We start from the raw sequence: 25,685 nt of genomic DNA, 5'->3' as shown, positions 1-25,685 counted from the left end.
AAATTCTTACACAAGTACCAGAGTTTTCTGGATTAGCTGCCAAATTGATCTGTTTTATTGGCAGAAAATAAGTAGGTGCATACAGTCAAACTATACACAATCCTCAAACTAAAGATCTGAATCCTACTGGAACATCTAGCCAATGCTAGCTTCAGATGCTAACTGGTTGTACATGGTCATTAGCTGGCCCAAGTTGGTTTAAATGGTTTATGAGCTGGACTACTAGCTGATGGACCTGTTTTTTTGACCTAGTCAGTCATTTTAATAAGGCTCGTTAGAGCTGGTAGACCACCTTGGAACAGCAACAAACCAGCTACAATGTTCCAGGCTGGTCTAAAGTAGATGGTTATTTAGCTGAACTACAAGGTGGTGGACCTGGTTCCGACCAGTTGGACCATCTTGGTCGTGCTAGCTAGAGCTGGTAGACCATCATGGACACACAACAAATCAGCTGCCATATTCCAATCTGGTTTAGATGGTCTATTAGCTGGACTAAAAGATGGTTGACTTGGTTTTGACCTAGTTGGCTATCTGGGTCAGACTATGTAAGAGATGTATACCACCTTGGACCAGCACTAAACCAGCTACAATGTTCCAAACTGTATTAAATGGTCAGTTAGCTGGACTACAAGCTGGTGGACCTGGTTCCAACTAGTTGGACCATCTTGGGCACATTAGCTAGAGCTGTTAAACCACCATGGATGCAACAAACCAGCTGTTCCAAGCTTGTTTAGAAGGTCTATTAGCTGTACTACCAGCTGGTTGACCTTGTTTTGAACTAGTTGTCTATTCGGGTCGGGCTAGTAATAGCTGATGGACCACCTTGGACCAGCACCATACCAGCTACAATGCTTCAAGCTAGTTTAAGTGGTTGAAGAGCTACACATCTAGCTGGTGGATCTGGTTTTTAACCTAATTAGCTATTTGAGTGAGGCTAGTTAGAGCTGGTGGACCACCTCGAACCAGCATCAAACCAGTTACAATGTTCCAAGCTGGTTTAGATGGTTGATGAGCTAGACTACCAGCTGGTAGACCAGGTTTTGACCTAGTTTGCTATTTGGGTCAGGCTAGTTAGAGCTGGTGACCACCATGGACCAGCACCAAACCAGCTGCAATGTTCCAAGCTGGATTAGATGCTCGATTAGCTTGTTGGTGGACCTGGTTCCGAACAGTTGGACCATCTTGGTCACGCTAGTTAGAGCTGGTAGACCACCATGGACATACAACAAACCAGCTGCCATGTTCCAAGCTGGTTTAGATGGTCTATTAGCTGGACTACCAGCTGGCAGACCTGGTTTTGAACTAGTTGTCCATTTTGATCAGGGTAGTGAGCAAGGTTGACCACCTTGGACCAGCACCAAACCAGCTACAATGTTCCAAGCTGGCGTAGGTGGATTAGCTGGACTACAAGCTTGTGGTTCTGGTTTTGAACTGGTAGACCATCTTGGACAAGCAACAAATCAGCTTTCATGTTCAAAAAACCAGCCTGGTCAGGATTGTATGAGCTGATCTTTTTGTCCAGTAGGGCAAATGACTTGTGTCAAATTCTCTTATCTTAATCTTGTATTCTTACTCAACTCTCTCAGTAATGATTAGCTCAACGATTTCATACAGCCTTCTGTGTGTAGATTCCAAATACTCTTGTTTACCGTGTTTAAAAGCCCTGGAACAATGACAGTTCAGTTGGATGTTTTTGGTTTTCTCTGCTTATGTCGTGAAAGTCTGACCTTGTAGATGAAGTAAGGTCATTGTATTTTACCGTGCTACAGCATCTGCCATCTCCTAGCAACAACAGTCAGGGTGTGTTTTGGAATTTGTCCAGGAGTCGAGATTTTACAGGGAATTCCAATGGAATGAGTCATGTTGTCATGGCAACAGTGGCGCCAGTGAATGAGTAGTGTTTTTGGACATCAGCCAGTCAGATGCATGTTGTCACTAAGGGATTTTTAGTGTTGACAGGTATAACATCCATCAGCTTTTTGACTTGACATTTTGTGAGTTATTTACCACATAAAACAAGTATAGAGATCATGAGTATGCTGTGAACGATACCTGACAAAGGCTCTGTTCTAAATCTAGAAAGCTGTCTACCTAGACAGCATTTTTTTTCATCAGGTTGCTGTCTAGATAGGCAGCTCACTCGGTTTTCAAACACAACCACTGATTTACATCTAGAAAACAAATTTCCACCTTTTTGTCATGTCTGATTTGTGTAGTATATAATGTAATATCTTGCTCCGCTTCTGAAACAACTTTCCTTTTCTGTTGACATCATCAAACCCTCTTGTTTTTTTAAACCACCTGTCATATTGATACACTTAAGAGGTCGACCGATAGTGGATTTTGCCGATACCGATAACCAAGATGGTGGAAAAGGCCGATATCTGATTAATCGGCCAATAGTTGTTTTTTTGTTTTTTTAATCGATTTATAGAATGACCAAAGATTTCATAGTCTTTCCTTATTATGAGGCTACAAGAGTCCAAAATGAAAAAAATCCCAAAAGCAGCTTATTGTGCAACCAAAACTCCAATAATAACAATTAAGATTTGTTGCTTAACATGGGACTTTTAACTATAAACAAGGCCGAAATACACTTGAGCGTTTTATTTAAAAAATGATAGAGACTTGCTTCATATGCAAGTATTTAACAAATTAAGCTTTTAATATGCCTATACATTCACCAGATGAAGAATTTTTTTGTATGCATTTATATATATATATATATACACATTAATTATGTTAATTACGTGAAACTAATTATAGCAACTATCGGCACGATTAATCGGTAAACCGATATATCGGTCTACTTTACACCATCCAATCAACGACATATGTATAAAATCAAGTCTCTAACATTATCTCCTTGTTGAATATCTTTTATTCATAAATATGCCACATTATAGGAGTAAAATGGGTTGTATTTCGTGTTAATTTTCAAAACTGAAGCTTTTCATGACTTCTGCATGAAATAATTTTAAGATTGTAGTAATATTTGTGCTTATAACAAGAAAAACCATTCGCCAATTCGGTTAGAATAAAAACGCACTTGTTTTTATTGTAATTTTGTTCGATTTCTCTAAAAACTAGACTTAATATCTAATTCCGTAGTTTTTCTTGTTTTAAGGATGTTTAGATATTTATTTTTTTTACTGGAAAATAAGACAAAAATATTTAATTTTTTGCGGTGTAAAGGCACTAGTTAGTTTCTAATAGCTGAAGAATTTGATAGTTGACCCTTAATTGAAACATGAATTTCTAGACGTTCTAAAGGTCAAAGGGCAACCTTCGTGTCCACAAGGTTCAGTAATGAATTTTATGAAAGTATTTTAATATTACTCACACTTTTACAGTAACCAGAGCAGGTTTATGCAGGTAGGAATGGTCTCTAGAGCTATACAACAGACTCTGTGGTGGTTATTTAGTTTTTTAATGTATTTATCAGTGTTGGTTTGGTAATTATAAACCAGCTTTCTTTTTATCTCAATGCCTGCCTGACCCGACCGTAAGATAACCGTAAATTGCACCACCTTTACAAGAAATCACGTAGTACACTGTGATGTATTTAACAGAAGAAAGTAAAATTGAAATGGTGTGTGTGTTAACCGAAAGCCCTTCACCTCTTAAAACTCGTGAACAACACTTAAACAACCCCACCCATGCATACACACACCCACACACCCTGCTAGTGAAGGTGTATATTCTGGCTGACAGCCACCGAGTTCACCGCCCCACCCGCACACACCCAGATCCCAGAATGTCTTTCTCCTGCATACCTCAAGACGCTGTCACAGAACTTTGTACAGATGTTTTCTTGTGTCGGACACATGGCACAACACACGCCTCCAGATAGACTGTATGCATACCTATAAATTAAACCTGTATGACCATAAATGTTCTGGATTAATTATGTACAGTGGCCCTAAATCGTGTCACACGTCTGGATATCATTGGATTAGACTGAAAGAAAGAAAGATAGTAAATGTCTCTTGTGTGGAATTAATTTGAATTGGGTGACAATGACAGCAGCTTTGCACCGCTAGAATTTAATGAGGCAGAACTACAGTTAAAATATTTAACACAACTCATTTGATTAATCACCTTGAAGCTCCACACGGCAAAGAGTATGACAAGTTTTTTTTTTAAAAGCTAAAGCTGTTTCATCAATCAGAGTTCAGTAAAGGTGAGTTAATAATGTGCTTTTTGTTTCACTGTTTTGTTTATTACTGAAAGTTGCTCAGAAACATGGAAGACATGTAAAGACATGTAAAGACATTAAGACAATGAAGTTATTTTGTAAATTTCAGTGATTTAAAACAAGATTGCAAAGGAGAACCATCAAACTGTTTTGGTATCGAAATAATCAGGTGTCATATCGGCAGGCGATTTTTTTTTTTTTTTTTTTTTTTTTAATTAATTTATTTTTTGTATCAGTGCATCCCTAAATGTGACACTTTGTGGTTGTTAAACGTATAGATTAATATACTAATGATAATAATTATCGTTAAATATAAAAAAACTTTTACATAACATACAGTTTGATAAGACAGTAGGGATGGGACAATATATCGAATTTGGATATATCGCGAACCAAAAAAATTATGAACCATGTCGTGGCATAACTCGATGTTTCGAAATCTGCAATGTTGTTTTTTGTAAATGTGATCATAAATAAAATGACCCGTCAAACATCATAATCTCTCTATCACTTGATTTTACCACTACTGCGCTTTTTTCTACACTGTTTACAGGCTTCACACAAGGTCCTTAAAGTGCTTGAATTTAGATTTTAGAAATATAAGTACTGGAATAACGGGAAAATCGCCTTGTTTTGATGAACGGTGCTTGAGTTGGAGTTTTCTCCGTGTAATGTGTGTCCATCAAAGATGAGGCGGCGACTCTTTCATTGAATAATGTGTGTTAATAACATTTCTGTTCTTTACAGACAGATAAAAAATAAATATTAATTTTAATCTCACGATGTTCGCTGAACCTGAACACTGTGAGCGCCTCGTTGAACTCTTAAAGTGACAGTAACCTTTTTAGTGTTTCTTATACAAATGAATGTAAACTCAATGTTTTTACTTGTAAATTGTACACATTATTTCAATCAGTGATTGCTCATATCATTATTATATATATACAATTTTATGATATAATATTAATTCATATAATGTAGAATTTCTGTATTTTTACAAAGTTACATTTTTATTATAATAATGATGACAAACAAATGATTCAAAAAATCAAATATTCAGGACTATTTTTGTTTTGTTCAGATCTATTGCTTGTTCTTCACCTGATCAGCCTGAATGTAGCCCGCTATTTTTGAAAGTTTATTTGTGATTAGCTTTCTGTAAATGTCCATGTTTGGGGAAAAATCTGCTGTTGTGAGATTTCTGCTGTGATTTCTGTGAATGTTTGATGAATAATTGTGTTTATTATATACAACTGAATTAGTTCCCATTACAAGGGCTTAAACTGTGTGTGTGTGTGTGTGCCACATCATGTTTCCCATGAGTTAATCAAAAAGTGATTCAACAGATGCATTTTAAAACCTATTCTATTAGCATGTGTGACGACCAGTCAACCAGAAAATCACACACACACACACTGATGTGTGTTAGGCTGGACCAAACCCAAACACTGTTACTAACCGAAAAAAAAAAAGAAGAAAAACCACAACAAAGCTGTGTTTAGTTCAACGTGAATGCCCGTTCATCTGCCATGGCACACGTAAGTTACACTGACAATATCCATTTCAAACTCTGATCTAACCTGTTAATCAAACTAAATAGAGTGAGGAAATACAAGGAGAAGAAAGCCGTAAACTTAGAAATGATTTACTCAACTTTGTCCTGTAATATCTCTCAAAGCCTATTAGTGCTGTTTATTAATGCAAGCATCACTGTTACTAATGCTCATGTTTAATGTTAGTGGTTTATACGAACCTTGAGTATTAGCTAAACTTCAGCGTGTTTGATTTTACTTTTCTAAGTGGTCTTACGATTTTCACCTGGTGGACAATAAAATGCAACAAGCACCCAGAACGCCCTAGCAACCATATAGTAACACTATAACAACCATTTAGTATCCTTAAGCAACCACAGAGCAACGTCCAGGCAACCACCCCAAACATCCTAACGGTTTAGCAACAAGTGTGTTTTTTTTATTTTATTTTTTTTATTATTTTAAATCAAGAAAATTTTCCCTTTTATCAGTCTTATCAATGAATCTTATGAAAACCTTTTTAAAGAATTCAGGGTTTGCGTACTTTCCCATGATTCTAACGGCAGATGTACAAACAGGTTTTGTGTTCGGTGAGTGATGGATTGAGCAGGTGGAGGACAATGTTTGCTTAGTTCAGGTTCACAACAGACACTTCGCTCAGAGTTATGTCGGATTTCTTTCAGGTCACTGTGGAATTTATTTCTGTCTGAGGTGTTTTTGCGTAATCGCCTCGGTGAGATTTGAGGTTAGAAATCAAAGACAGACAGATGATGATGTCATCAGTGTTTTGTTTCCCACAGTGCACATTGCTGAGGCTCTCTGAACGTCTAGAAGTGATTATAATCATCTCAGAAAACGTTGGTGACTTCAGACGAACTGGTGCTAGTGTTCAGAATAAAATATTAGTTTACGATATACGGTTTTACCGATTAATCGGTGCCAATACTTGCTTTTTGGAACAGCAAACTATAGTTTTTTTTATTTTATTTTTATTCCTCCATAAATAAACCTCATCTGGTGAAATTATATACATATATTAAGTGCTGTCAGTTGATTCAAATTTTAATATTACGAATAATCGCATAATTTTATAGTTAATCACGATTAATCGCAGATTTTGAAAGTGCTGAAATTGGACTCCATATACTTCTTTCCCTGTCAAAATTGACTTTTTTCCTTCTTAGGAAAGAAAACAAAACAAAATGTAACAATAATGCTTTATTAACATTTTCCAAACAAAACCTTTCACAGTATAAAGATCAAAATGCCCTAAAATAGCACCAATTCAAGTAACATTAAATGTTTCTGTGGCAGACAGGTCTCTTGATCATCATGGAGGAAGCGAGAATCAGGTTTTCAACCAAAAAGACTTTAAATAAACAAAGTACAGATGTAAAACTGCTTTTCAGCATAACCAAAAAACACGTGCGCACACACAAACACTGCTTCGTGCATCTCTCTCTCTCTTCAACTGCGAATCCGGCTCCTCTTTATCCCTCTCTCGTCTGATTGCGATCATTCTCCCCCAGCCGTCCCACCTCATCGCTCCGCCATGCCACGTAGTATTCCATTCCGTCCACCTACATCTTGTTCTGCTTTTAGTGCTGACACATAATGATACTTCATACGAATTGTCTAGTAATAATTAGCTGACGATTCAAAAGCTCAGCAGCAACGGGTAAAAAGTTGAAATTATTTTGGTAACACTTTACAGTAAGTTTCCATTTGTTAACATTAGTAAACAACAGTAGTTAACATGAACTAACAATGAACAATACTTATTAGCATTAATCTTACAACCCCAATACCGAAAAGGTTGGGACAGTATGAAAAATGCGAATAAAAACAAAAATGAGTGGTTTGTAAATTATAATCACCCTTTGCTATATTGAAAGCTCTACAACTAAACATTACATGATGTTTTACCCTGTGAATTTCATAGTTTTTTTGTTTTGTTTTTAAATGTACAGCAATTTCAAATCAGATGATTGCAACACGCTCCAAAAAAGTTGGACAGTCAAGTGTTTACCACTGTGTAACATCACCATTTCTTCTAATAACACTTATTAAGCATTTAGGCACTGAAGACACAAGTTTATTAAGTTTAGAAAGTGGAATTTTCCCCCATTCATCCATTATGTAAGTCTTTAGCTGCACAATTGTACAGGGTCTTCATTTTTTGCCGTATGGTGCTTCATAATGCGCCACACATTCTCAATTGGACACAGGTCAGGACTGCAGGCAGGCCAGTCTAGCACCCGCACTCTCTGCTTACACAGCCATGCACTTGCTATCCGGGCAGTATATGGTTTGAAGTTGTCCTGCTGGAAAATGCTGGGACATCCCTGGAAAAGATGGTGCTGGATGGCAGTATATGTTGCTCCAATATTTGTACATATCTGTCTGCATTTATGGTTCCCTCACAGATGTGCGAGTTACCCATGCCATGGGCACTGACACACCCCTGGCACATACAGACACTGGCTTTTGAACCTGATGCTAATAACAGCTTGGATGGTCCTTTTCCTCTTTGGCCCGGATAACACACGATGGCTGTGTTTTTCAAAAACTTTTTTAAATGTGGACTCATCAGACCAAAAAACACAGTTCCACTGTTCTACTTTCCATCTAAGATGAGACCGAGCCCAGAGAAGTTGGCAGCACTTCTGGACAGTGTTGATGTATGGCTTCTCCTTTACATAGTAAAGTCTTAACTTGCATCTGTGGATGCAGCGGCGAGTGGTGTTGACTAACAAAGGTTTACTAAAGTAATCCCAAGCCCATGTTCATGATATCCATTACAGATGAATGATGTTTTTTAAGACAGTGACGTCTGAGGGATCAGAGATCATGTGCATTCAGAAGTGGTTTTCGCCTTGCCCTTTACGCACCAAGATTTGACCAGTTTCCTTGAATCTTTTAACTATATTTTGCATTGTAATCCTTCCAATTTTATCTTTGGGGAACATTGTTCTCAAAGTGCTGGATTATTTGCTGAAGCATCTGTTGGCAAATTGACAAGTCTCAAATGATTCTTGCTCTTGAAGGACTAGGCTGTTTTCGGAGACTCCTTATATACTATAACACGATTGCCTCACCTGTTTAACATCTCCTGTTTCACATCGCCTTGTTATTTCAACTCGTCAAATTGTTATTAGTCTTAAATTTGCCCCTGTCCAAATTTGAGCGAAATGTCGACAGACCCTTTACGGGAGGACTCCAACAAACTGCGCAGTGGTCCCTCATCATTGCCATATATTGTGTTTGGCTTTTAGGGGATAGTTAAGATTTGATGTGCATCTGTGGTAAAATTCAAACTTACAAAGGATGCAAAGTGCTTTTATTTTTGTCACAAGTCCCATCTGGCTTTGTTTCGTTAGAGGTGTTTTGACCATCACTTGATCATTGGCACAGAACCGCTGTTGTGTTTCTGGTGTGTACAGAGTAATGTCGCCGCCAGACACTAATATGAAAATTTGGTGAATACTTATTTTAATTAATCACGCGTTAATGCATTAATTTTGACAGCTCTAATATATATGCATTATATATACAAAACTCTTCATCTGGTGAATATATAGGCTATAAAAATCTTAAATAGTTAAATATAGAGCATTTTGATGGAGCAAAGTCTCATTTTTTAAATTGATGCATATTTCAGGCTTGTTTATAGTTAAAAGTTATGCACCAAATCTTAATTTTCTGGTTATTATTAGAGCTTTGGTTGCACAATAAACTCATTTTGGGATTTTATTCATTAATTCCTCTTGTAGCCTCAATGTACAATATGTGCGATTTTTAAAAACTATCGTCCGATTAATCGGTTATCTGCCTTTCCACCACCTTAGTTATCCGTATCGGCAAAAACCCACTATCAGTTAGCGTATAAATAGTCTTTTCCAGAAAATTACCTACAGTTACCAGTTTAGAGGTCATGTGTGAACACGACCCTTATGAAAATGCTAGTAAATTTTGCTCTTGTCAATTTTCCTTAATGCAAAGTTGTATCATTATCTATAAATTTCCTTATTGATGGATTTACCAGTAAAGGCAATCCAACGATTTTTCTGTAATTTACCTGGTTGCATGTGTGAACGGGGCTAATATCATATTAACCTTTAAAGACAGACTTGCCGTGAGCTCTGGGGTCGTTTATCGATGGGATATGCTTCTGTTGAAGCCATAAAAACATGATATTTAAACTTCATTTAAAAACAAAATCAGCAGTATGCAACATTGTTCTCACATCACCTCATTACGTTGCATGTTTAAGTAAGTTGCATCCATTTTTTCAAAATGAATTGCATTTTTAATTCAATTTTGTATAAATCACAGTTGCTATTACTTCCAGTTTATCACACTGAAAATGGAAGGTCAAGTCGAGAGCATTGCATTGTAAGATAAAGGATGCAGTGTGCTCTGTTGTATACTGCACATCTTAACAAATGTTTTGCGTTATCAGGGGATTCTAATCAATCAATGCATGCATGCATACTGAAAATGTGCATACTGCACACCGTAAACATACTGTGGAAATATTCAGTCACAGAGATGTTTTGTTCCCATGATGGCTTTGAGCATTGCTGGCAAAATTCGGCCAAACTGAGTGTCCATAACGAGCCGTCTGTCTCCTCTTCTGTCCACCTGTCTGTCTATCCGTCTCTCCTTCAGTGCTCCAGACAGACTGTGTTCTCTTGTTCCAGCACATCTAATGATGAATCATGAATCATAAAATTGTCATCATCACACTCTCTGATGAAGTGACGCTCAATCATAGCAGTCGAGCTGTTCGTGCACTATTCTGTGTTTTTTCTTTAGATGTTACATTCAAAATTGCCTGCGTCTTAAGCATGCACACGAAAAATTATTAGCATGTGCCAAGAGTTTCTAAAATGTCATACGTTAGCGATTTAATTTTTTTTATTGTGAGGTCTGTGAAATGCTTGACGGGGCAAGTAAAGATTTGAATTTTGTTATTGCATGCTTGAAATCGCAGCATTCAGGATGCCTCGGGTCAGTTCACTGTGTTAAGACTTTACCAATACTGATAGTATGTATGATAGGTGTCAGTATGATGTCCGAGACCTCTGTTTTGGCCTGAGAAACATCAAAAATTTCTCTGCAGAGCTTTAAAACCACATGTAGAATAATCTTTTATACGCTTGTATTTGTGTTTGTCAGAATCCTGCAGAAAGTGATTGATCGAGTAACATCAGTGTCTGAGATTTACTACAGAAAGTCAAAAGGAGATAAACCACGTGAACCAACAGTGAGTACACACAAACATACACACATACACGTAAGACTTTATAATACATTTTATAGTCATTAACAAACATTACATAATGTGTGAAAGATCTGTAGCTCATGTAGCACACAATAATTATGAATATACAGTATATTATGTCCATCCGTTTCATGACTATTGGAATGTAGATTAAGTAATTATCTATTAAGCATTATTTAATGATTTAATGTTTGCTAATGACTTATTAAAGTTGTTATAAAATGTTACTGAGACACTCCTACACACAGCTGCAGTCACTCATGCACAAGAGCTCAATGCATTACATGCATCATTTGTGCATGAGAGATGAACATTTTTGCTTCACTATTCAGGGCTCAAGACTAAAAAAAATGAATTGGGAGCCACTGACTCCTAAACTGAAACAGTAAGGAGCCAAATGGCTGTTTTTAGTCTCCAAATCACAGATCTGCTTGATTTAGTTTGTTGTTCAGAAACAAGATAGAAATCTGAAGAAAAGACGCATTAATCAGAGGTTTAATAAACACAGTTGAGAAGATAAGTTTGCATTCCCTTTTGTCTCATATGTTCACACCCCTTTCATAATTTATACAAATATAAGAGATACAGTGTTTTTATTTAGTGCTGCTCTTCAGAATCTACATTACAGATATTTATATGAAGTATAGTATGCTTATAGTAGTGTGTTGTCTTCTTGAGCATCAGTGAATGTTTGCACCTTGTGTAATAGTTGTGTACGAGTCCCTTAGTTGTCCTCAAGTGTCAAAAGCTTGATCTCATATATATATATATATATAATTTAAATTGATTTAAAATATTGCCTTAGTCTTTCTTTACTGTTACCGGATGGCCCCAGACACCGAGACTACAAGAGTGCAAATTGAAAGAAATTCCAGATGCAGTTTAATGTGCTTCTGCAATCTCAATCAATAATTACCAGAAGACACAATACGGGACTTTTAATTATAAAGAAGCCCGAAATACACATGGGACTCTTATTTTGAAATGTCTGCGCTCCCAGTTGTGAACTCACCGACGGCTGATTCACTGAGAAAGTGACTCTGATTCAAACCTGAGCTCCTGAGTTCAAACCCTCAGTTCTTTTCAGGTGATTCGTGAAAAAGATCCGGTTCAAAAGAGTCATTTGTTCAGGACTCTCTCGCGCTGGGTTTGTTGTTGCGTGCGGTGCAGCGAGCTCGTCAGAAACAGAACGGGTGAAAAGCGGCGCGAGACACACTGGCGCTCTAAAAATATATTCAATAACTCACAAGATGATATCTGAGGAAACTGCATATGAACGCACACAACCCGACTGTCACCAATGGCGACTAGATTTTAAATTATTGTCACAATCAATTATTTTTGGTCGCATTTGCAACCATTATCAGTCGCAGTCTGGAGCCCGTTATTTATGTGTCCAGTTGTAGAAGTAACCAATTGGAGTAAAGAACCAGCTGGGACACAAAGAGGGGGTCTGATCCCAGTATGCTTTGCTGTAGTGTGTGTGTGTGTGTGTGTGTGTGTGAGAGAGAGAGAAAGAGCTGTGTAAACACGCATCCCGTGTTTATTTGAGGGTAGGTAGATCAGGGATAACCAGCCTGACAGGAACCACTGTTTACACTATTTACACTCGTTCACCTCATCCCTCACTTTCTTTCTTTCATTTCATTTTTGTTTGCTCTTTTTTTTTTTTTTTTTTTTTTTCATCCTGTTTTTCGTTTCTTTTGTTTCATTTGTTCTTTCATTCCGGCTTCTGGCTTTCTTTCGTTTGTTGTTTTGTTTGTTTCATCTTTCTTTTGCTTTCCTCTGTTCTTGTTTTGGTTTTATGTTTTATTATTTGTTTGCTGTCTTTCATTTGTCAGTTGTTTCTTTCATTTGTTCATTCTTTTGTTTGTCTTGACTTTTATTTGTTTCATCTTTCATTTCTCTCTTTCATTTGTCCGTCTTTTCTTTTTTTCGGTCTTGCATTTATTCATTTTATCTTTTTTTGGTCTTCTTTCGTTTGTTGTTTCGTTTGTTTCATCTTTCATTAGTTTCTTCTTTTCTTTTTGCTTCCGTTCTTGTTTTGGATTTGTTTTATCTTTTGTTTGTTCTCTTGCATTCATTCTGTCTTTCGTTTTTTCATTTCTGCATTTCATTTTGTCTTGTTCATTCAACCTTTTATTTGTTCTTTAAATTGTTCCATCTTTAATTCAATTTATTTGTCTTGCATTTACATATTTGTCATTTGTTTCTTTCATTTGTTCTTTTTCATTCATTTGTTCTTTTGTTTGTCCTGCAATTGTTTCATCTTTTGTTTTCTCTCTTTCGTTCATTCTCTTTCATTTGTCCATTGGTTCATTTGTTCTTTTCATTTTGTCTTCTGTCTTTTGTTGTTTTATTTGTTTCATCTTTCATTCGTTCCTTTTACGTTTGCATTCTTCCGTTCTTGTTTTGGATTTTTGTTTAATCTTTTGTTTGTTATCTTGCGTTCATTCTGTCTTTCATTTGTCCGTTTCTTTAGTTTCTGTTTCATTCTGTCTTGTTCGATCTTTTGTTTGTTCTTTCATTTGTTCCATCTTTAATTCAATTTATCTTTCGTTCTTTTTGTCTTGCATTTATTCGTTTCATCTTTCGTTTGCTGTCTTTCATTTGTCATTTGTTTCTTTCATTTGTTCTTTTTAAGTCATTCATTTCTTTTTTGTCTTGCATTTATTTGTTTCATCTTGTTTCTCTCTTTCATTCATTCTCTTCATTTGTACATCATTTCTTTCGGTCTTGCATTTATTCATTTCATCTTTCGTTGGCTCTCTTTTGTTCATCCTGTTTTTCGTTTTTCCATTGTTTAATTTGTTCTTTCATTCTGTCGTCTGTCTTACATTTGCTTGCTTCCGTTCTTGTTTTTGTTTCATCTTTTGTTTGTTCTCTTGTGTTCATTCTGTCTTGTTCGTTTCATCTTTGGTTTGCTGTCTTTGTCAGTTGTTTCTTTCATTTGTTCTTTTTCATTCGTTTGTCCTTTTGTTTGCCTTACATTTATTTGTTTCTTTCATTTGCTCTCTTTTGTTCATTCTGTCTTTCATTTGTCTGTTGATTTGTTTGTTTCGTCTTTCATTCGTTTCACCTATCAATTGCTGTATTTCATTTTTTTGCATTTATTCATTTTATCTCTTGTTTGATCTTTTATTCGTTCTGTCTTCTGTTTCATTTGTTTTATCTTTTGTTCACTTTCGTTCCATCTTGTATATCTGTTCTTTCTATCATACTGTATTTTGTTCATTCTCTTTCTTATTTAGGAAGCTATAAGCCGTGTTTGGACGATGAAGTTTTGTGAACAGATCTGTTCTGATATCATTCCTCTATAATCCCTCGTTTCAGCAGCTGTTACGGCCGAATAACCTCTTTAAAATGAGCCTCATTTGCATATTACCCTGTTAATGCTTGTTCTCTTTTTTTTGGCCGATGACATAAATAGCAAACGTCTGCCAATAAGTCCCTATTTCATTGCACCCTCTCTTCACCTGATTGCTCTGTGTGTGGCAGTGTGTGTGTGTGAAGCAGGTACAGATAAAAAAATCAAGTTCAAGCACATCTTGATATTCGAGGACGGTTCCAAAGGTGTGTCTTTCCTCCTTCCAGTAAATTTGCAAAGAATTTCTTGCTTGCCAGGTCCGTTCTTTGTTGTGACACCCTGTTGGGTTTGGCATTTTTTTTTTCTTTATACGTAATGATTTGTTGCATAAGCTTGCCTTCAAAACCAAAATTAGCCTGGTCCTTGTAACTCAAGTTGGTACTTGATTAGGACAGTCACATAATACCATCAGCACAGTTGTGAAGTAATTGCTTGATTCCCTTGAAAGACATACAATAAAAAACAAAATCCATGTAATCCATGTAATCCATGAGCACTTTACAATATCTTTTAAACTAAGCGATTTAATCCGAACCAAATGGAAATTTTGATTGTCAAATTTTTTGCAGTGTTACTGAAAAGAGGACATTCTGAAAATAAACATTACCATTAAATTACACACAAAATACAATTTTGAGTAAACGATACTGTAAATGCAACAATTATGTAATCAAAAAAAAATGTCCAAAAAATGCAAAACACATGGTTTAACCGGTTAAGTAAGTAAACAAAATAATTACAGTGCATCTAAATGCAGCTGTTGATGAACTTTGCGTGAGTTCTTGACTTTAAACAAGATTCTTGTGTTTCTTCCGCACAGATGTCACATGACCACATCATTCGGTGTTCTTTGATGGTTATATCAGCTGTTCAGATCAAATGCAACTGTGTCATAGCAATACATCATTAATGTTTCCTTAATTAAACACAAATGACATCTTAATTCTGTGGTTTGTTTGTTCATATAATCACTCATTCGTTCATGTTTTTAATTCCTGAGGCCGTCCGTGTTTTTCGTGTTTTGTTGTATTTGTCTTTGTCCCTGGAAAAAAAAACAGTCAGCAGATCTTGCCTCATAAATTAACAGGAATGTGATTGGAAGGGATTGTTTTGTTCCCACCTGTTTAAAATGCTGTTGTTCTCTCATTATCTGAGCTCATCTTTCACTCGAAGAGAATTCAGTTGGTAGAGAGAGACTCAGAGTGAAATCATGACAGTTTGGTTGAATTCACACACACAAGTAGTTTGTGATGTTTACTAAGTCAAGTATCTCTATTACTACTATTGGTTAGTGCTGTTATTAAACGTTCAGTGTGTAAGTGGTCCTGCAGCATTTGAATGTTCCCTCAAATCATGCGTGTTGTTGAGGAGAGGTGTGCTGTTACTTTACTAACAGATCACATGTAACATTTTCACCTGAAAAAGGCCCATAGACTTACATTTAAGGAGGGACTCCAGTCAGAGCTAGAGAGCAGAATATAGAGTATCATTGGGGAAAATATTATCAGGATGGGCTCTTTTAATCTAGACAAGTAAACAACTCCCTAAGATCCACCCAAAAACCCTAGCAACACTTTAGCAACCACTCAGAACACCTAAGCAACCGAATAGCAACGCCCTAGCAACCACTTAAGACACCCTAGCAGCCATATACTAATGTAATAGCAACCACTCACAACACCCTAGCAACACCCTGGTAACCATCTAGCAATGCTTTAATAGATTAAAAGAGCCCATATACTGTAAGTCTGTGGGACTTTTTCAGGTGAAAATGTTACATGTGATCTGTTAGTAACACCCTAGCAACCTTATTGTTATGCCCTAGTAATCACCTAGCAATGCTTTAGCATCACCCTAGCAAGCACCTAGCAATGCTTTAGCAACCACTCAGAGCATCTTAGCCAACTATATAGCAATGACCTGGCAACCACCCAGAACACCCTAGTAACGACCTAGTAATGCTTTAGCAATCACCCGCAACACCTAAGCAACCGTATAGCATCCACCCGTACGCAACACCCTAGTAATCACCTAGTTACATTCAAGCAACCCCTAAGCAACCATGTAGGAATGCCCTAGCAACCACCCACAACACCCTAGTAATGACCTAATAATGCTTAAGCAACTAATAAAAACACCTAAGCAACCATTTAGCAACTCCATAGAAACCACCCACAACACCCTAATTACTAACTTAAAACGCTTTAGCAACACCTCAGAGCACCCAAGCAACCATATACTAATATCAATGCCCTAGCCACCACCCACAACATCCTAGCAATACCCTAGTAATGACCTAATAACAATTTAGCAACCACTCAGAGCAGCTAATCAACTGTATAGCAAAGTCCTAACCACCTAGAACACCGTAGTAACGAACTTGTAACGCTTTACCAACAACCTGCAACACCCAAACAACCATATAGCAATGCCCTAGCAACACCCTAGTAACCACATAGCAATGCTCTAGCAACCTCCAACAACATCCTAGCAACACCCTAGTGACAACATAGAACAACCTAGCAACCACCCAGAACACCCTAGTAATGATGTAGTAACTCTTTAGCAACTGCTCAGAGCACCCAAGCAAACATATACTCTAGCAATGACCTAGCAACCACCTACGACACCCTAGCAACACCCTAGTAATGCCTTAGCAACCATTCAGAACATCTTAGCAATCGTAGAGCAATGCCCTAGCAACCACCTTCAACACCCTAGTAATGACCTAGTAATGCTTTAGCAGCTGCTCAGAACACCTTAGCATCCTAATAGCAGTGCCCTAGCAACAACCCGCAAACACCGTATCGTTGCAGTGAATGGTAAACTCTCCTCCCAGTTTCTTAAATAAAATAAAATAAATACAAATCTAAAGTAAGTGGTTTCTCCCCTCAATACAAACGAAGAGAAAAGTGGATTTTTTTCTTATCTGTGTCTGTTTCTCTTGACATTGTGCCAGTCCCTCAGGGTGTCTCTTGGTTCTAGATGAGTGTTTTGGAGCGGTTTGTTTGCTGAGGTCTATATAAATGTTCTGTCTGAGGTCTGACCTCTGACCTCTCCCCTCGTCTCATCTCCTTCACATGACATTAGATGTGAATCCAGAGAAAATGTAAAGCCCAGATCATCAGCTCAGAGCCTCCTCACAGATAAACGGTTCATTACATACAGTCAGATTGGCAGGGATTATTGGAAATGTTTGATTACAGATTTATTTATTTTTTTAATATCTCCCTGTTGTCAGAATTGTCATGTTCTGTGCAGGAGTTGTATTAATAGTCGTGTTCACACATACAACCTTTTCCAGAAAATTACCTATGATTTCCAGTTTAGAGGTCATATGTGAACACGACCCTTTTGATAATGCTGGCAAATTTTGCTCTGTCAATTTTCCTTAATGTGAAGTTGTATCATAAATTTCCTTATAGATGGCATGTGTGAACAGCACATTTGGTACATTTCCCAGTAAAGGCAATCCAACGATTTCCTGTAATTTACCTGGTTGCATGTGTGAATGGGGCTAATATGTGTATCTCTCTCTCTCTCTCGTAGCGATGGCTGCTGATTCTCATGTGTGTAATATGTTGTTGTGAGTTGACAGATGGTGTTGTGGACCGTCCTGTTGAGTTTTTGTGTTGTACCGTGGTGAAATCTGGTGTGTGCATGAGTAGCGCCCTCTAGTGGTGGAATCACTTTAACAGAGAGGACATCTGATTTCACATAAATTTGTATGTTTTTAAGGATAGAATGATGGTGTATAAAATTGAATGAGCTGCTCAGAATGAAACAAACTAAAATGTAGTAGGAAATTAAGTATTAACTGTAACTTGTGCATGTGACAGGACTATTTGCTTTTAGGATTCGCTATATGTTACATCTCTCTCTGTGTGTTTGTGTTTTACAGATCAAGATCTGAAGGAGACGACAGAAGGAGTTTGTGAGCGGTCAGTAGTGAGAGGCTGAACATCCCCTACAAAGTGCACTCGACTTTGAGACACTGTGAGTGAAACTTTTAGTGTCTGTCAGCTAGTTTTACTTCACATCTATATAAAGACTCACTCGCTGTATGGGTAAATCTCACAAAACTTGTCAAGAACATGTTGAGGGCACATTTCAACCCCAAATCAAAAAGTAAAGTGTTTAAAGTTGGTTTAAAAGAAAATCAAGCCTATTTTTAGGGCTGTTAAGATTTGTGCTGTTGTTTGTGACACATTATTTTTTATAATTGTCATTACTGTAATGTGTCTGGATGTTTCACATGTGATTTCTTTTTTACCCCTCATAATTCTCATTATTCTATCTGTGATTCTCATTACGTTCTTATTACTACATTTACAGTATTTTTTTATATATATATATATATATATATATATATATATATATATATATATATATATATATATATATATATATATATATATTACACAAAAAATAAATGTTTAAAAATCTCCATAAATTAATGGCAGAATGCCATTTATTTATGCAGATTTAAGAAATTAATTTTTTGTGTAATATTTAAAAACAATACTGTATTTTTTGTTTATATAATATATATTGCACTTTTTACACATATTTTTAAAAATGGGCATAAATTAATGGCAGTACAACATTGTTTTTTTTTTTGTGTGTGTGTAATATAAAAAATGCTGTATTTTTTGGTTATATATATATATTGCACTTTTTACACCATACATTTAAAAAAAATCAGCATAAATTAATGGCAGAACAACATTGGTTTTTTTTTTGTGTAATATTAAAGAAAATGCTGTATTTTTTGGTTATATTGCACTTTTTACACATACATATTTTTAAAAATGGGCATAAATTAATGGCAGAACAACATTGGTTTTTTTTTTGTGTAATATAAAAAAAATGCTGTATTTTTTTTGGTTATATTGCACTTTTTACAATATACAATTTCAAAGCTGATATTTTACAGTTTTTAAATATATCATATTGTTTTTTGCATTATAGTAACAAATTTAGAGGGTAGAATGTAAGAATGCAAAAATCGTAATCTTAAAACGGGCTTAATTGTCTTTATGCAAGAAATATGCGATTCATCTGTTTTTTGTTTTTTTTATTTTATTTATTCTGAAACCTCTTTTGGCCTTTTGTATTTCAGTGTGAAAGAGCAAGAGTGCACTACAGAAGTGTATTGTAGGTGTTTTGTGGAGCGGGCTCTAAACAACCTGCTGAACAACGACACAAATTCAGCCTACTGACCAACGGGATGCCAGGAATGAGTGCACAGGAAACTAGCATGGTAAATACACACCAGTGTTAAGACTCACTTGTGAACACACTACAGTCTCATGAATTTCTCTGCACAAAACACATTTAATAGATCAGAAAAAACTCTTTATCTGCTGTCCATATAGACTGGTTTCCCAAAAAGTTCTTTGTATTAGCATGGTACAGAAACAACACGGAATGTCCAAACTCCAAAAAACCTGGTAATACCACAGTACCTTTTTAAAGTACCATAGTACTTTTATAATAAAAGTCAAACTTTTATAAGTAAAGTTCCAAAACGTACTACAGTATGCACTGTGGAAATAAATTGTTTTTATTTTTGTTGTACATTTTCATTGACGTACCTACAAGAATTCTGTTGGAAATGTATATACCATGGAATGTGATAATCGTTCAGTACCATGGTATATATCGAAGAAACATGGTATTACCATCCACTATACCATGGTTCTGCCGCAGTACGTTATTGTAAGAGAAAGTATAAAGGTATTTATTCTACTCTTCATCAGTATTATTGTTTTTTTGTTCAGTAAAAATATCTTAACATCCTTAAAACAAGATGCACCGATATATTGTCTGATATATTAATCGGCCAAAACCATCTGCATATCGATTACAGCCATGAAAACACTGAGATGAAAACCCGATGGTTGATTTATAATTAATTAGTAACACTCTTTGTAAAAACTCCAGAAATAATATTAGCTGTATTATGTAGAATGGTTGGCACTCCTAAGAACGTGTAATATTTAGTTTTTATTCTTTCTCTTTCAAAACTCCATAAACGGACGTGACCGTTGTGAAAACGGCACTTACCTATAGGCTACATGGTGAGGAAAATCATTCAAAACTCTTTGAAACCAGCAGACTTTGACTTCTGAGACATCGGTATGATATCCATTAATACTGCATGATTGATTGAATTAAGATTGAAATCACAATATGGCTTTGTGCGATTACTAAACTTTAAAAGACTGTTTCTTCAGTCAGCACTGTGTGAGCAAGCGGCGCCCTCTAGCGGTCTGGACTGCATTATCCATTATCTATTTTATCACTATAATACAGAGTTTAAAAGGGGGTTTTGTTCCTTCGGTTAAAATGTTTTATTTTTCCATGATCTGGTCGACATTTCTGTGGAATTGCCCAACATATATGCATAATATGAATATGTAAAGTTCTATCATATAAGTGCATACATGTAAAATGTGAGTTTGTTGTTTTGAACTGCAAAAGAAATGTTTTAGAAGTCATATTTTAAAAGTTTAATTCCAAATTAAAACCGTGATCTGATCTGCAAAATATTGGTATCAGCCTATAATTGTTTTGTTTTTTATTGTTGGTGTTGTTAAAATCGGTATCGGCGAAAAATGTTCATCCCTAATAAATGTACTTCGAAAGATGGTGTAAGATATAAAGTTATTTTCACTTTTTCGAGGTTTTTAAGCATAAACTTCAATAAAGGTATTGTAAAATATATTGTTTAAGGATGTTAACTAGATTTACAGTAACACAAAAATACTGATTATAAACAAAGTATTTGTAGGATATTTTGTATATACTGTACTGTTTACCTAAATTTTTAAAGAATGATGAAGGTGATATTTCTCCGTTAAACACGTTGTGTCATTGTGGCGACTGCAGGTGTGTGTGAGAGAGTCTTTTGATATGTATATCTTTAAACTGCTCCAGATGTTACTGATGTTTTAGATGAATCTGTATCGTATAGAACATCTGTCCGCTCACCTGGCAGCTCTCACGCTCGTCTCTTCTGTCAGACCGCGTTTCTCCTTTACCATGTGTTGTCATTCACTGTTTTTCTTTTATACGCACATTCTGTTGTATTTCTCCTGAGATTATGATGTTGTCGTTTGATGCTGGATGAGAATGATTCCTTTTATCTCTGATAGCACGCAAGCATGTATTAATAATGCTGACAATTACACAATATTAAATGGGCTGTTTTAGCAACATACAGAAAAGGACGTTTATAATTGTGGCATTGTTGACCGCAGGCAAACTGACCAGCTGAAATATGTCATTTTGTGCTCTCATGCCATCAGCTGGGCTTGCCAGCATCAGTTGGCACATTTTAGATGTTCCGAATCAAAGAAACAAAAGCAACATTTTGTCCACAAAACCCTGTTTTTGCTTTGTGAAATGAATCACTAAACATGTGAATACATTATTCTTAGTGTTTAAGTCAAGCATCACTATTACTGTTGCTCATAGTTAGTGTTAGTGATCTAAACCAACCTCTAACCTTACGTATTAAACTATAGTGTTGTATTTGTAAGCCCATAACCTCAATAACCACGTTCAATTTGCATGTATTTATTTTTTCAGGATTTTTGAGGGTAATATAAGTGGATTTATATTTATTAAAGTAATAAAGCCTCTCTCCATATTTTAGTTTACACACACACATACACAAACACAGTAAACTGGGTCAGACGCATCCTGAATTCAGCACCATATGTTACTCTGAGAGACCCCTGGGGAATAAAACACACACACACACACACACACACACACACTCTCCCACTGTATCTCTCGTTCCCATACACACCCCTTTACTCACACTGCAAAAAATTATTTTTGTCTTGTTTTCAGAGAAATCTAACAAAATGTAGTAATATTTATGCTTATAACAAGAAACATATTTACCAGTGTGGTAAGAAAAAAAAAAAAAAACCCGATTTCTCGACAAATATATTTTTATTTAGATATTTTTAGCAGAAAATAAGACAAATACTTGGTAAGACAATATATTCCGGTTATATTTTCACTCCAAAGTTAAAGGAAGAAATTATATTTTGTTTAAAGAAAATGAAGCCTATTTTTAGAATTTAATTTATTTATTTATTTGCATTTTTTCTCTCCTTGACAATTAAACGTTTAAAAAGGGCAGTAAAAAAACACTGTGATGTGTGATGAATAAATAAAGTTTAAATAATGTATAATTTTTTGACAATAATAATAGTCACAATACAAAATGTATCAATGCATCTGAATGTTACTAAAATAGGCCTAATATATATATATATATATATATATATATATATATATATATATATATATATATATATATATATATTTATTATTATTATTAATAATAATATACAAATTTTTTGGAGTGATATATAACTTGGACACATTCTTGATGGAATTATTCAAATGTACCCTTAGATAAAAAAAACAAAAACAAAAAACACAAATTATTATTATTATTATTATTATTATTATTATTATTATTAATTTATTTATTTTTTGGAGTGATATATAACTAGGACACATTCTTGATTAGAATTATTCAAATGTACCCTTAGATAAAAAAATTAAATAATAATAATAATAATAATAATAATAAAAATTATTATTATTATTTATTTAAAAACATTTTTGGAGTGATATATAACTTGGACACATACTTGATAGAATTATTCAAATGTACGCTTATAGATAAAAAAACAAATTATTAATGTTATTATTATTATTATTATTATTATTATTATTATTATTATTTTGATTTATTTTTTTATTTTGAGTGATATATAACCTGGTCACATTCTTGATAGAATTATTCAAATATATCCTTAGATAAACAAACAAACAAACAAACTTACAAATAAATAAATTATTATTATTATTATTATTATTATTTATTTTATATTTTTGGAGTGATTATATAACCTGGACACATATTTGTTAGAATTATTCAAATGTACCCTTATAGATAAAAAAATCAAACAAATTATTATTGTTGTTATTATTTTTTTATATTTTTTGGAGTGATATATAACCTGGACACATTCTTGATAGAATTATTAAAATGTACCATTATAGATAAAAAACAAAAAAAAACAAACAAAAAAATTATTATAGTTATTATTTTTATTTTTATTTTGGAGTGATATATAACCTGGACACATTCTTGATACATTTGAATAATTCTATCAAGAATGTGTCCAGGTTATATATCACTCCAAAATAAAAATAATAACTATAATAATTGTTTTTTATTTTTTTTATCTATAATGGTACATTTGAATAATTCTATCCTTATAGATTAACAAATAGATTTATTATTGTTATTATTTATTTATTTATTTGGAGTGATATATATAACCTGGACACATTCTTGATAATTCTTGACAGAATTATTCAAATGTACCCTTAGATAAATATATATATTATTATTATTATTATTATTATTGTTATTATTGTTATTATTTATTTATTTAAAAAACATTTTTGGAATGATATATAACTTGGACACATACTTGATAGAATTATTAAAATGTACGCTTATAGATAAAAAAACAAATTATTATTATTATTATTTTTATTATTATTATTTTATTTGGAGTGATAAATAACCTGGACACATTCTTGATAGAATTATTCAAATGTACCCTTAGATTAAAAAAACAAAAACAAAAAACAAACAAATTATTATTATTATTATTATTATTATTATTATTATTATTAATAATAATTTATTTATTTTTTGGAGTGATATATAACCTGGACACATTCTTGATTAGAATTATTCAAATGTACCCTTAGATTAAAAAAAAAAATATATATATATATATATATATAATATTATTATTTAAAAAAAAATCATAATGCAATTATTTTCTCTCTCTATATTTTGTGTTTTTGAACTGCAGACGATGTTTATGATGTGTGTGAGACAGATGTATAGTAATGCTCTCTCGCCCTGTGGGAATGTCTGTTAGGGACAGAACCCAGAGCCCGAAGACGGTTTCGTACGGGTCGCCAGTTTACCGCAGTCTGAGCAAAGGTATGCGGAACAGCCGCTGAATCTGCACCGTCTGGAGCGGATCTGATCCAATCTCACGCCCCTGCGACCTGACCTCATTTGCATACTAATCCCCGCCCCACGCCCCCAAATGCCATCGTCAGGGTGTTGCTGCGACCTGCTGTTGCCACAGCAATAGGCTTGGTGACTGTGATGCAGCATTGTTTAAGTTTGCTTTTAATATCAGTTTATTGCAGCAAATGTGTCACATCTTCGTAACGTTAATCATGTTTGTCATTTTCATAAACGCCAACCATTCACTGGCTTATATGATGTAGTTCATTTCAATTTACTGCTCTGATCTGAAACACAGACACAGCTTTTGTCTCGTGGGATGCTGGGCAGAATGAAATCATATTTGCTGGAAATTAATCACATTAAATTGTAGATTAAGCGATTATCCCCAGAGCTCTTAAATACTTTATGTGATTGGCATTGTCGCTGACCCAGGGAGCCGCTCGACCCTGTTGCCCAAAGATCAGTGCACATTCCCTGGGGAAGATCGCAGGGCGAGTCCCTGGATTAGGCCTTAAAGTCACATACTGGATGCTCATTATCATAATTACACTTTGATTCTTTATTAATTGAAATATTGCTGGATCGTAATTCCAGAATACTCCATGTGTGAGAGCACATGTTTGTGGGATTGTGTATCGTGTGTGTATGTTTACAGACTGGCAGCTGTTGGGGATTTTTTTTTAAGAAGGGCAAAAAAAGAGCCGCTAGAGAGTATCAGAGCTTATATAATGTGAATTTCTCACCTCTCACTGTCTGGGACGCTCTGAGCTCATAGTTACATGAAATAAAGCAATTGCATTTGTCCAGGCTAGTGGCAAACAAACTTCACCTTTCCACATGAGTATATCTGCTCCAGATGTCCCAAACCGCCAGTGAATCTTCCAAAAATACACACAGGCACACACATCGGTGCCCAGAACCACAAACCCTTGCAAAAAATACTGTGACAGTACTATGGTATAGGGATGATATTAGATGGTAATACCATGGCATTGTGAGAGATACCTAGTAATGAATGATTATCATATTTATGTACCACTTGTACAATGGTAATTACATGGTATTTTAAGGTACAATGGTATAAGTACAAAAACATGGGATTACCATGGTACTACATGTCCAAAATACCCTGGTATTACCATAGTACATGTCCAAAGTCCCAAAATATGGAATTACCATGGTACATGTCCAAAATACTCTGGTAT

At 35.0% G+C, this 25,685-nt stretch overlaps 1 protein-coding gene across 4 annotated transcripts in view; it reads left to right on the top strand.

The window, feature by feature from the left end:
* The window catches only part of LOC127429236 (cingulin-like protein 1), a 64,941-nt gene that overhangs the window by 10,810 nt on the left and 28,446 nt on the right, over positions 1-25,685 (top strand). For 2 of the 4 annotated variants that reach the window (XM_051678131.1, XM_051678134.1), the window contains exons 2-4: positions 10,912-10,999; positions 18,286-18,380; positions 19,507-19,647. In XM_051678131.1, the coding sequence (XP_051534091.1) occupies positions 19,615-19,647 (33 nt within the window). In that variant the 5' untranslated portion in view covers positions 10,912-10,999; positions 18,286-18,380; positions 19,507-19,614. Of the gene's footprint in view, positions 1-4,164; positions 4,184-10,911; positions 11,000-18,285; positions 18,381-19,506; positions 19,648-25,685 lie in introns of those variants that run through there. The other 2 variants (XM_051678132.1, XM_051678133.1) reach the window with 2 other exon arrangements.

The sequence above is a fragment of the Myxocyprinus asiaticus genome, chromosome 38, assembly GCF_019703515.2.
Source record: "Myxocyprinus asiaticus isolate MX2 ecotype Aquarium Trade chromosome 38, UBuf_Myxa_2, whole genome shotgun sequence".
NCBI lineage: Eukaryota > Metazoa > Chordata > Actinopteri > Cypriniformes > Catostomidae > Myxocyprinus > Myxocyprinus asiaticus.
Note: the sequence above shows the minus strand (reverse complement) of the source record. Positions and strands in the feature narration are given on the sequence as shown.